Source organism: Schistocerca americana, chromosome 2 (genome assembly GCF_021461395.2).
Source record: "Schistocerca americana isolate TAMUIC-IGC-003095 chromosome 2, iqSchAmer2.1, whole genome shotgun sequence".
Taxonomy (NCBI): domain Eukaryota; kingdom Metazoa; phylum Arthropoda; class Insecta; order Orthoptera; family Acrididae; genus Schistocerca; species Schistocerca americana.
This window is the reverse complement of record NC_060120.1, coordinates 471,071,388-471,083,626: the sequence shown is the minus strand read 5'-3', so window position 1 is coordinate 471,083,626 and position 12,239 is coordinate 471,071,388. Positions and strand designations below refer to the sequence as shown.

The following is a 12,239-nucleotide window of genomic DNA, read 5'->3' as shown; positions in this document are numbered from 1 at the left end:
CTGTTGTCTCCTTCAAAGTACACCCCTTCTGATTGCACACACTTTTTCCAGCGCTTCTGCCACAGATGGTAACATTTCAGGAACTCATCTTCCGTAATATCCTCCAAGACCCTCGTCACAGCTCTTTGGACATCTTGTGTTTTCTGAAAATGGTGTCCCTCGACCGCCGTTATGGCTCTTGGAAATAGAAAAAAGTCGCACGGAGCAATATCAGGGAACAAGGTGGCTGTGGTAGTACTGAAATTTGTTTTGAGGTTAAAAATTGCTGTACTGACAGAGAAGTGTGGGATGGCTCATTAACGTGATGCAGAATCCAATTATCAGCAATGTTGGCATGGACACGAAGAACTCTTTTACGAAGTCTTTCTAAAATTTCTTTGTAGTAATATTGGTTAACTGTTTGGCCAGGAGGCACCCACTCTTTTTGAACAATTCCCTTGGAATCTAAGAAGCACACAAGCATGCATTTCACTTTTGACTTTGACATGTGAGCTTTTTTTGGTCTGGGTGATCCCTTTGAGCACCATTTCGAACGTTGGTGTTTTGTCTCTGGATCGTACTGAAAAATCCAACTTTCATCACCAGTGATAACAGGGCTCAACAATTCTGGATTGATTTCCGTTTGTTCTAACAGATTGGCTGCCACATTTTTCCATGTTTCTCGCTGTTCTGGTGTGAGATTTTTGGGGACTATTTTTGTACAAATCTTTCTCACACCAAGATCTTCAGTTATTATTAGATCGATTGATGTTCAGTTCTTCTGCAATCATTTTCACGCATAATCTTCGATCAGATCGTACGAGTTCACGCATCCTGGCCAAGTTGACATCCATCTGTGAGGTTGATGGTCGTCCATTGCGGTCTTCATCTTCAACATTCGTTCTGTGTCCACTAGACGTTTTATGCCAATGAAAAACTTGAGCTCTTGGCGTAACCTCCTCTCCAAAAGCCTTCTGAAGCTTGCCGTAAGTTGTCGTAGCGTTTTCACCCAATTTAAAGCAAAAAGAAATGGCATACCGTATCTCGGAAGCGGCGAAGCCGGACAGTTGTGGTAATGTCGTGAGCATCTATGGAAACTGGTCGAAGAATGCTGAAACCACGAGTAGGCGACGGTAAGTTGGAGGCTTGCCCGCTCTTTACAGCAGGATAGGCGGCGATCTGTGGCAGATCTGGCGGTAGAGTACAGTGCTGGCGCAGGCACGAGTATTTTGGAGCACATCATACAGCGCACAGTGCTGAAAATGGTGTTCTGCAGCAGATGTTCCCGTGTTGACCCAACAACACCGTCAATTATTATAACAGTGGGCACGAGATCATTGAGATATGACCATGGATCAACGGCATCGATTCGCCTGGCGGGATGAAACCCGTTTGTTGTGAAACCAGGTCGACGGTCATGCCCAGATACTCCGTCATCCAGGCTGAACGGCTGCTCGAAACATGCAGCGCACCCCAGAGGCAGGCCAGTGAGAGCAATATTATGTTATGAGATACATTCACTTGGGCTTCCAAGGGACCTGCGGTGGTAATCGAAGACACCATGACAGGTAGGGACTACGTGAACATTATTAGGGACCATCTTAACCCCTTATGCTTGATTTCTTCCCTACCAGCGGTGGCATCTTTCAGCAGGCTAACTGTCCCTGCCACAGGGCCATAATCGTGGTGAAATGGTTTTGGGAGCATGATAGTGAACTCATGTTGATGTCTTGACCATCAAATTCGGCTTTTCTGAATTCGATGAAGCCTATTTGGGACCTATCGGGTGCCAAGTCCGCCCCGAAAACCAACCGCCCGTACATTACGGGAAGATTGTGATATGTGCATAGGCATCTGGTGGCACAAATCTCTGGAAACACATCAAGTACTTGTCGAATCTATGGCACCCAGAATCACTGCTGAATTGCGTCCTAGAGGTGAATCACACGCTTTTAAGTAGGTGGTCATAATGTTTTGGGTTATCAATGTACATCATACATCACTATCACGATATCTAACCTCTCTCTCTGTCGCTCTCTCTTACTGAGTGATATTTCTAGTTATATTCCATCAGAAGTCATTCAATTCTCTCCGTTGGATCTGTGTGACGGGAAAGACATCTATGTTGTTGGCCCATAGTGATCTGAGACACCTGATCGAATTATACTGGAATGCTGCAAGCCCCTTCAGTGATCCTCTTTTCATTCCTCTGGAATCTTTAAATCTGCAAATGGAGGGAGTTAATTACCTTGATGACATACATATTATCACAGTGATAGGATGTGGTGTGTTCATTTCCTCTTCTTAATTTTCTTATAATCCAACTTGGTGCTGGGTACTTCCAGTCGTTTTCTGGGCTTACTTTAGGAGCAAATAGTGCTATGAACATGAGACTTGTGGTACATAGCGAGGCCTGGTGAAACTACCCACTAGGGCCGTGCGTCTGGCCTTTTGAAGAAGCAAGAACAACGACAGCTGGGGAAGCTACCTCCTGCCCAGGACATGATAGTCACTTGGATGGATAGTGTGCTGGCAGACAAGCCGTTACCCATTTATGACAATCAGTGAGTGCCCAATATAAAAAAGGCTTCATGAGAGAAAACTTAACTCTGCCATAAGGCGATAGGCACTGGGAACTGAGGGAGTGAGACACCTGGGGAGAGAAACATGTCTTGGCGTTCATAAAAAACTCGAAAATAGCTCTGAGCTGACGCTGTAGCAGAGTCGACTAGTAGCCTCGTAGCAAGCTTTTTGCGTTTTCGCGGGATCTGTAATGTGAGGCTAGTTGATGGTACAATGAGCACTGATCGGCGTGTTACTTGTGACGTCATTTGGGTTTAACTCATGGCAGCAGGCTCTTTAGAAAGGAAGGAAATATATGAGATTTGTTGGTGTGTTGGCGTTTCGGCAATTTTGGGCAAGAAACCCTTCCTATGAAGCAATTACGCTATTTGGAGGCGTTGCCAAATTTTTAGAAAACTGATGGGCACATAGTGTTGCCGGGGAGGCCGCAGTAAGCTTCGTTTTTAGAGACACAAAATGGGGTCGATGGGAAGACGTGGATGAGGACAGTCATGTCCAGGATGAGGAAGACATGCGCCAGTTGAGAGATGTGGAGACTAGATTGAGGCTGCACGCTCTGAAGTCGTGCAGTCTCTGTGTCTCAGCCCTGTTCAGAGTTCAGAAAAGACTATGGGAACCCTGGCTTACAGCTACAGCATATTAGGGAAACCAGAACGGTTCTGTTCGATTGCAAGATAGCTGCCACTGGCTCATTTGTCAGCACTTCCCTAGTTCTGTAGAATCTTGGGGTATTAGTTCTAGTCAAACTGTCACTCTGGTCATCATAGTCAGGGTACTGTGCCTGTATCACAGAAGCAGATCCAAGATTGATGTAACTCCACCTCCTTTAGTAACTTAGCCAACTCATTGCATTAGTTAGCAATACGTATAGCAAGTTTGTAACGTTTTTGTCTTTATAATTATGTTTCATTGCTTTGATATTCATATATTTTTGACAATAAGTCACAGTATTATTGAGTTCATTATCAGAACTCTTTAAGTGCAGAACAGGGAATCAGTGATCATAAGGCTGTTGCAGCATCCCTGAATATGGAAGTTAATAGGAATATTAAAAAAGGGAGGAAGGTTTATCTGTTTAGCAAGAGTAATAGAAGGCAGATTTCAGACTACCTAACAGATCAAAACGAAAATTTCTGTTCCGACACTGACAATGTTGAGTGTTTATGGAAAAAGTTCAAGGCAATCGTAAAATGTGTTTTAGACAGGTACGTGCCGAGTAAAACTGTGAGGGACGGGAAAAACCCACCGCGGTGCAACAACAAAGTTAGGAAACTACTGCGAAAGCAAAGAGAGCTTCACTCCAAGTTTAAACGGAGCCAAAACCTCTCAGACAAACAGAAGCTAAACGATGTCAAAGTTAGCGTAAGGAGGGCTATGCGTGAAGCGTTCAGTGAGTTCGAAAGTAAAATTCTGTGTACCGACTTGACTGAAAATCCTAGGAAGTTCTGGTCTTACGTTAAATCAGTAAGTGGCTCGAAACAGCATATCCAGACACTCCGGGATGATGATGGCATTGAAACAGAGGATGACACGCGTAAAGCTGAAATACTAAACACCTTTTTCCAAAGCTGTTTCACAGAGGAAGACCGCACTGCAGTTCCTTCTCTAGATCCTCGCACAAACGAAAAAATGGCTGACATCGAAATAAGTGTCCAAGGAATAGAAAAGCAACTGGAATCACTCAATAGAGGAAAGTCCACTGGACCTGACGGGATACCAATTCGATTCTACACAGAGTACGCGAAAGAACTTGCCCCCCTTCTAACAGCCGTGTACCGCAAGTCTCTAGAGGAACGGAGGGTTCCAAATGATTGGAAAAGAGCACAGGTAGTCCCAGTCTTCAAGAAGGGTCGTCGAGCAGATGCGCAAAACTATAGACCTATATCTCTGACGTCGATCTGTTGTAGAATTTTAGAACATGTTTTTTGCTCGAGTATCATGTCGTTTTTGGAAACCCAGAATCTACTATGTAGGAATCAACATGGATTCCGGAAACAGCGATCGTGTGAGACCCAACTCGCTTTATTTGTTCATGAGACCCAGAAAATATTAGATACAGACTCCCAGGTAGATGCTATTTTTCTTGACTTCCGGAAGGCGTTCGATACAGTTCCGCACTGTCGCCTGATAAACAAAGTAAGAGCCTACGGAATATCAGACCAGCTGTGTGGCTGGATTGAAGAGTTTTTAGCAAACAGAACACAGCATGTTGTTATCAATGGAGAGACGTCTACAGACGTTAAAGTAACCTCTGGCGTGCCACAGGGGAGTGTTATGGGACCATTGCTTTTCACAATATATATAAATGACCTAGTAGATAGTGTCGGAAGTTCCATGCGGCTTTTCGCGGATGATGCTGTAGTATACAGAGAAGTTGCAGCATTAGAAAATTGTAGCGAAATGCAGGAAGATCTGCAGCGGATAGGCACTTGGTGCAGGGAGTGGCAACTGTCCCTTAACATAGACAAATGTAATGTATTGCGAATACATAGAAAGAAGGACCCTTTATTGTATGATTATATGATAACGGAACAAACACTGGTAGCAGTTACTTCTGTAAAATATCTGGGAGTATGCGTTCGGAACGATTTGAAGTGGAATGATCATATAAAATTAATTGTTGGTAAGGCGGGTACCAGGTTGAGATTCATTGGGAGAGTGCTTAGAAAATGTAGTCCATCAACAAAGGAGGTGGCTTACAAAACACTCGTTCGACCTATAATTGAGTATTGCTCATCAGTGTGGGATCCGTACCAGATCAGTTTGACGGAGGAGATAGAGAAGATCCAAAGAAGAGCGGCGCGTTTCGTCACAGGGTTATTTGGTAACCGTGATAGCGTTACGGAGATGTTTAATAAACTCAAGTGGCAGACTCTGCAAGAGAGGCGCTCTGCATCGCGGTGTAGCTTGCTCGCCAGGTTTCGAGAGGGTGCGTTTCTGGACGAGGTATCGAATATATTGCTTCCCCCTACTTATACCTCCCGAGGAGATCACGAATGTAAAATTAGAGAGATTAGAGCGCGCACGGAGGATTTCAGAGAGTCGTTCTTCCCGCGAACCATACGGGACTGGAACAGGAAAGGGAGGTAATGACAGTGGCACGTAAAGTGCCCTCCGCCACACACCGTTGGGTGGCTTGCGGAGTATAAATGTAGATGTAAATGTAGATGTAGATGTAGAACCAATTCCTTTAAATGATGATATTATGTAAACTCCCCACCTTCAGATTCTTCGCTAGGGCCAATCATTTACAGCATTAGTAAATCCGTTGTGCACAGTAAACTTAGCATTGGGTCTCAAAGGTGTGTCTCATTCTCGACGATCTCAAATTCAGAGAGATGTTACATTTCTCTCTCACTTGCAGGGCTTTACAATAAGACTTACGATGTACTCTTAACTCTGACCAAACTTCTCGGCGAGTTCTACAGAACATGTCACTATTGTGCGTTTTCAGATATAACATTGGCTCAGTAGACAACTGAAGGGGGTTTATTGTGAGATGACCGTTGTGTACAGAGAGTGGCGCGTTTTAAAAACTACTTTCTTTCGAAATAGCAATCCGTATAGATAACTTTCTGAGTAAATGTTACTGGAGCACGGATATTACGACTCTACGTACAGTGGGGTGACGTCGCCTCTATAAGAAGAATTACCCGCACCCTCATTGCAAACATTTTTGCCGTTGGTCACTACTGTAAAGACCTGAACAAAGACCATTAGAGACACTTAATTATTTACATTATACTTTGGTGAAGAACAAGATCGATGGTTTATGTATATCAGCATGGCGTGTGATTGTTATGCAACTAGTCTCTGTAATTCTTAGCTCGATGGCTGTACTTCACAAGTAATTACTAAGAAAGTAGGCTTGTACGCTGCAAGCAGTACACACTTAATACGCTCTCGCCTAGGGTCATCTTTTAAATGACGCAGATATCCTTGTGAACATAGTGTAGTGGCTGAAAGCTTTGTTTTTTCAGCGTAAATGTTACAGATATTTCTTATATACTGATGAGCCAAATATTATGACTATCTGGTTAATAGCTTGTTCGTTCGTTTTGGGACGAAATACATCACTGATTCGGGGCATAACGGATTCGACAGTTTGCTAGTAGTTTGTGGAGGTATGAGACATTGGATGTCCTTGGACAGGTCATGTAATATGCGCAAAGAAAGGGCCACTGATTTGCATACGTAGTGATGGCACCCTATAGCGACCCAGATGGCTCACATAGGATTTAAATCAGGCAAATTTGGTCGCCGAGACATTAACGTTAGTTCACTATAATGCTCCTCAAACAACTATAGCGCGGTTCTGCCTCCGAGACACGGACAATTATACTGCTGAAAGATGACATCGCCATCGGGGAAGGCATAAAGCACGAAGGAATTCAGGTGGTTATCAGTTGTCAGCACTTATTCGATTACTACCACAGGTCATATGCAAGCGCAGGAGACTGTCTCCTATAGCATAATACTCCTCCCACCAGCCTGCGGGAGATGACGGTCGACCTAGTACGGCAAAAATGTGATTCACACGAGGAGCCGACACTTTTATCGATCGACGGTCGAAAGACAATGGTCCCTTCCCCACTGCCATTGTAACTGACGATGTGGTTGGATCAACATGTGAAGACGTAGGGGTGGTCTGCTGCAGAGCTCCATGTTCAACTATGTGCGATAAGCGGTGTGCTCCGAAACACTTGTGCATGCACCAGCACTTGTGCTCTTTCGGCAGAGATGCCACAGATCACCATCTATCCTGATTTACAGAGCAGACAGGCCTTCAAACCGCACGTTCTGTGAAGATTCGTGGACGTCCAATCATTTAGCGCCTAGTACGAGGGTGGTTTGGAAAGTTCTAGGAACGGAATAGAAACAAAAAGTACTTACATCACTGAAACTTATTATTTTTCAGTGTAGTCTCCTTGTAGATCGATGCACTCGGTCCAACGATGTTCCAGTGCCTTGATCCCATCCCCATCTCGAAAATGAGTTTCCTCCATGTCTGCAAAATAGTTCTCAACTCCAGCTATCAATTTTTAGTTTAAAGTGAATCTTCGTCCACCAAGAAAAATTTCCAGTTTTGCGAAGAGACGGAAGACTGACGGAGCCATATCAAGTGAATAAGGCGGGTGTGGGAACAATTCATTCCTTAGTTCATGTAATTTTGCCATGGCGACGGCAGCACATATGTGCTGGCGTGCGTCAAGAGTCACAGCACCCATCTTGCAGATAATTTTTTCGTTTCTAATTCTTGTGATATACCCTTTCAGATGACATCTGGCAAGAGTGAGCAATTTCACGTACTTTCAATCGACGGTCCTCCATAGCCATTTGTGCACTTTTGCAATGATTTCTAGAGTAGTGACATATCTTGGCCGACCACTGCGAGGATCATCATCTAAGCCAGTGGTTCCCAACAGGTGGTCCGCGGACACCCAGGGGTCCGCGAGCTATGCCAGAGGGGTCCGCAAGGTGCTATTAGAATAAAAAAATATATTAAATATATTTCGTATGATAACAGATTTTTTGTTTTGGCCGCTTCCTGCATGAGCAGAGCTTTAGCGAACGCTAACTTCTGCGTCTAGCGCCTTCCCGTCGGAGCACAAAAAATGCGAATATTTTCCTGTTTATTCAAAAGAATCCGACTGAAGAGTAGGGTAGCAGCTGCCTCATTTTACCATTCTCAGTACCTTTAATAATGTTTTCCAAAAATGTGCTCATGCAAACATGTTCGCGCTTTTTTAACATGAAACTCACATCAGACTCCCACAAGGTCCCCTAACTGTAACTCAATCACACCCCCTAGACCATCGCTGTAAGTGGCTCATACCCGTGCTCACCCAGTTACACTCCCCTCACTCACTCACCAGTCCAATTCACTGTCAGTATCTCTTTGTGTGTCTCCGTCATTGTCTCGTGCGTCACAGCTTCATTCTGTCCTACTTCTACATTCTCTCACTGTCATTACGTTTCTATTGATCTCTCTTACTGTTAATATCTCATACCTTCCTTCCTACAACTGCTGTCTCTTGTCACAGAACTGTTTCTCCATCTTCCTGGTTGTCATTGTCATACACTCTGTCTCTCATTATCACTCGCTCTCATCCACTTCCATTTTCTCTTTCCCTTAATCCTCCCCCCCACCCCTGGTACCGTCTCCATCACTCTTTTCCTAGCACTGTTCTGTGACGTTCCACTGCCACTGTGTCCCTCTCTCTCACATATACTGCCAGTGTCTCCTTGGTTCTTTCTATGACACAGGCACTGTCTGTTATCTTCCAGTATTTATTACTCTCCATCTCTTTACCATTGCCACTGTCTTCTCCTGTCCCAGCATAAAAAGCGGGTCTGCAGCTCACACTGTACATAAATGATTTGTTTCATACTGTTAATTTTAGAACAATAATTTAATCTCGCATTTACCATTACAATTAAACTTTTTACTAAAATTGCTAAACAACACAGCTGCAGTTTAAAGTGATCTCTTCTTTTAGTCAAGTTGAGGCACAATTTTTTTTTCTCCAGTTCGAATCAGTACCTCCTCGTTTGCAGTTCGATCTACGCATCAGATCTTCAGGATTCTTCTACAGTACCATATTTTAAAAGCTTCTATCTTCGTCTCGCGTGAACTGATCGCACGTGCTTCACTACTGTCATACAAGGCTACAGCCCGAATAAATACCTTCAGAAAAGACCTCCAAACACTTTCGTTGATAGTAGGTGATTAAAATTCTTCTTTTTCAGAAATGTTTTTCTTGGTATATCCAGTCTGCTCTTTATGACCTCTCCACCTGGTGATGGTCTTAGTCCAGCTCTGCGTATTCTGGCTTCAGTCTGGGACATTTTTCCCGACGATGGATGACTTAACTGAGACCTTGTTTGTAGAAGTCTGTATTTTGGCTGTTTAGGAAACCTTCTACCAAGAAAATCACCTCGTCGCCATTCTGCAAGTACATACCATACAATAATTCCTTTAGTGAACGAAAGAGGATGAAGTCATTGGAATCCATGTCAGGAGAACACGGGGAGTGAGAGATAATTTGGTATCTCAGAGAAGCAGCATGTGTGATCCTGTAGTGTGCAGAATAAGCTAGGGAGCTATCGTGGAGAATGTCGCCCCTTGGAAAGCTTCCTACGATACTTCGTCCTTACAGCCTCCCATGATCTCATAAGATTTCGGTAGCTTGCTTCTCTCATGGTTCGTCCTTTTCCAGTTACATCTGCCAGCACCACACCATGGCACTCCCAAAAACCACTCGCCATCGCGTTTCTCGATGACAGCTGAGTCATCGCCGATTCCGGCGGTGGTGAATCCACTGCTTGGTTAGCTCCCACAGAACCCACCCGGTGGCGATGTTCATCACGTTCGAGATCTCGTGTAAGGCTATGAAGTCTAATCCACTGGTGATTTTTCCACTGTCACGTGAATTATGATGCGCCGATGTCCTAGCACCAGGTCTTCCATTTTATCTTGCGATTCCCGCTTCTTCACACAGAGATGGACTGCCGCTTCGTTCAGACTTGTCTGATCTCATTCGAAGCGACTGCTCCACTTACCCACTGTTTCATACAATTATGCACTTTCACCATACACGTCCACCGGCATATCATGTATTGTTGCAGCGGTATTCCCTATTAATGCAGAAAACTACTTTGTGGACATACACCACTGAGTTAGGGAGATACACCAATTTGTTTTGGCTGTTCTGGTGGTTCAAGTATTTCAGTGTGTACCACAACTGCAGACAGACACCTACAAAAAAACGAAAATATTAGTTATATAACTTGATTTTTAGAAGCGATAATTAAAACTATAAGCTTTTGACAATGTTGTCTGGAATACTCTCTTTCAAATTATGAAGGTGGCAGGGGTAAAATACAGGGAGCGAAAGGCTATTTACAATTTGTACAGAAACCAGATGGCAATTACAAGAGTCGAAGGGCATGAAAGGGAAGCAGTGGTTGGGAAAAGAGTGAGACAGGGTTGTAGCCTCTCCCTGTTGTTATTCAATCTGTATATTGAGCAAGCAGTAAAGGAAACAAAAGAAAAATTCGGAGTAGGTATGAAAATCCATGAAGAAGAAATAAAAACTTTGAGGTTCGCCGATGACATTGTAATTCTGTCAGAGACAGCAAAAGACTTGGAAGAGCAGTTGAACGGAATGGACACTGTCTTGAAAGGAGGATATAAGATATAGTCGAATTGAGTCGGGTGATGCTGAGGGAATTAGATTAGGAAATAAGACACTTAAAGTAGTAAAGGAGTTTTGCTATTTGGGGAGCAAAATTACTGATGATGGTCGAAGTAGAAAGGATATAAAATGTAGACTGGCAATGGCTAGGAAAGCGTTTCTGAAAAAGAGAAATTTGTTAACATCGAGTATAGATTTAAGAGTCAGGAAGTCGTTCCTGAAAGTATTTGTATGGAGTGAAGCTGTGTATGGAAGTGAAACATGGACGATATATAGTTTGGACAAGAAGAGAATAGAAGCATCTGAGGCATCAAGCGATCACCAATTTAGCACTGGAGCAGTAGGTACTGGGAGATGAAGAAGCTTGGACACGTTAGAGTAGCATGGAGAGCTGCATCAAACCAGTCTCAGGACTGAAGACCACAACAACAACAATTAAAACTGTATGTCTACTCCTCTTAAAGTTATAAGTCGTTGTAAGCTTGCTGCAGGATATACACAGTAGAGATACAAACAACACAAAATATTTTTTGCTTACATTGGCAGAAGCATAACCACAAGATAGACTGTAAAGTCTGTAGCTTACACCAAGGTAGCAATTATTTTAATTATCTGCATATCTTTTGATAAAGTACTGCAATAATGTCGTTTGTAAAAATTCGCTGCTTCAGGCACTGCCACACTCATTGAAATGGGGTTTATAGTCAGAAACCAATAATCCTTGTTCACGTACAGCTGATCGAAAATTTGTTAGCTAAGTGATTGGAATGTAGGTGTCTGCAAGGGCACCACAGTTCTCTGTTCATAGAGCAGAGTCCTGCATCCGGATGTTGTAGAGATCAGTGCCCATTCGTACCTCTGTTGGATGTTGTAGAGATCAGTGCCCATTCGTACCTCTGCGTGGCAGGCTGTGTGCTGACCCCGTTGTTTGTGTGTTGTCAGGCAGGGGACGCGGCGCTCCGTCGTGGTGTCGGACCCCCAGCTGGGAGAGGCGTCGCTGTCGCTGCCCGCACACTCCATGCACACGCTCGTCTACCAGAGAGCCGGCAACACTGTGTGAAAACCGCTTCTGCACCACAGCACTCTTCAAACACACTTGTATTACAGACCAAATAAATACACACCTACTGAAAAATCTGTGTTTCTATGTTGCACTGAAACTTCCAACAATCCTCCTACTTTGTACAGCTAACACTTTGTGGTTTACCTTGAAACTTGGTAGAGTCTCTCTTTCCTTACTGTTCGTTGTGTTTGGCCACTGTACACAACGAAGACGTCGTCACAGTGAGAACGACAACTTAGGTATTCAGCTGGCACTATGAGGACTTAACATCTGAGGTCATCAGACCCCTAGACTTAGAACTACTTAAACCTAACTAACCTAAGGACATCACATACATCCATGCCCGAGGCAGAATTCGGACGTGCGACCGTAGCAGCAGCGCCAACTTAGGTATATAACAAGTTATATTTGTTATT

At 43.8% G+C, this 12,239-nt stretch overlaps 1 protein-coding gene across 1 annotated transcript in view; it reads left to right on the top strand.

The window, feature by feature from the left end:
- The window catches only part of LOC124593734 (lysosomal acid glucosylceramidase-like), a 132,334-nt gene extending 120,439 nt beyond the window's left edge, over nucleotides 1–11,895 (top strand). Inside the window, exon 10 of the mRNA XM_047132064.1 lies at nucleotides 11,703–11,895. Coding sequence (XP_046988020.1) covers nucleotides 11,703–11,820 — 118 coding nt within the window. The 3' untranslated portion in view covers nucleotides 11,821–11,895. The remainder of the gene's footprint in view (nucleotides 1–11,702) is intronic.
- The last annotated feature ends 344 nt before the right edge of the window (nucleotides 11,896–12,239 follow it).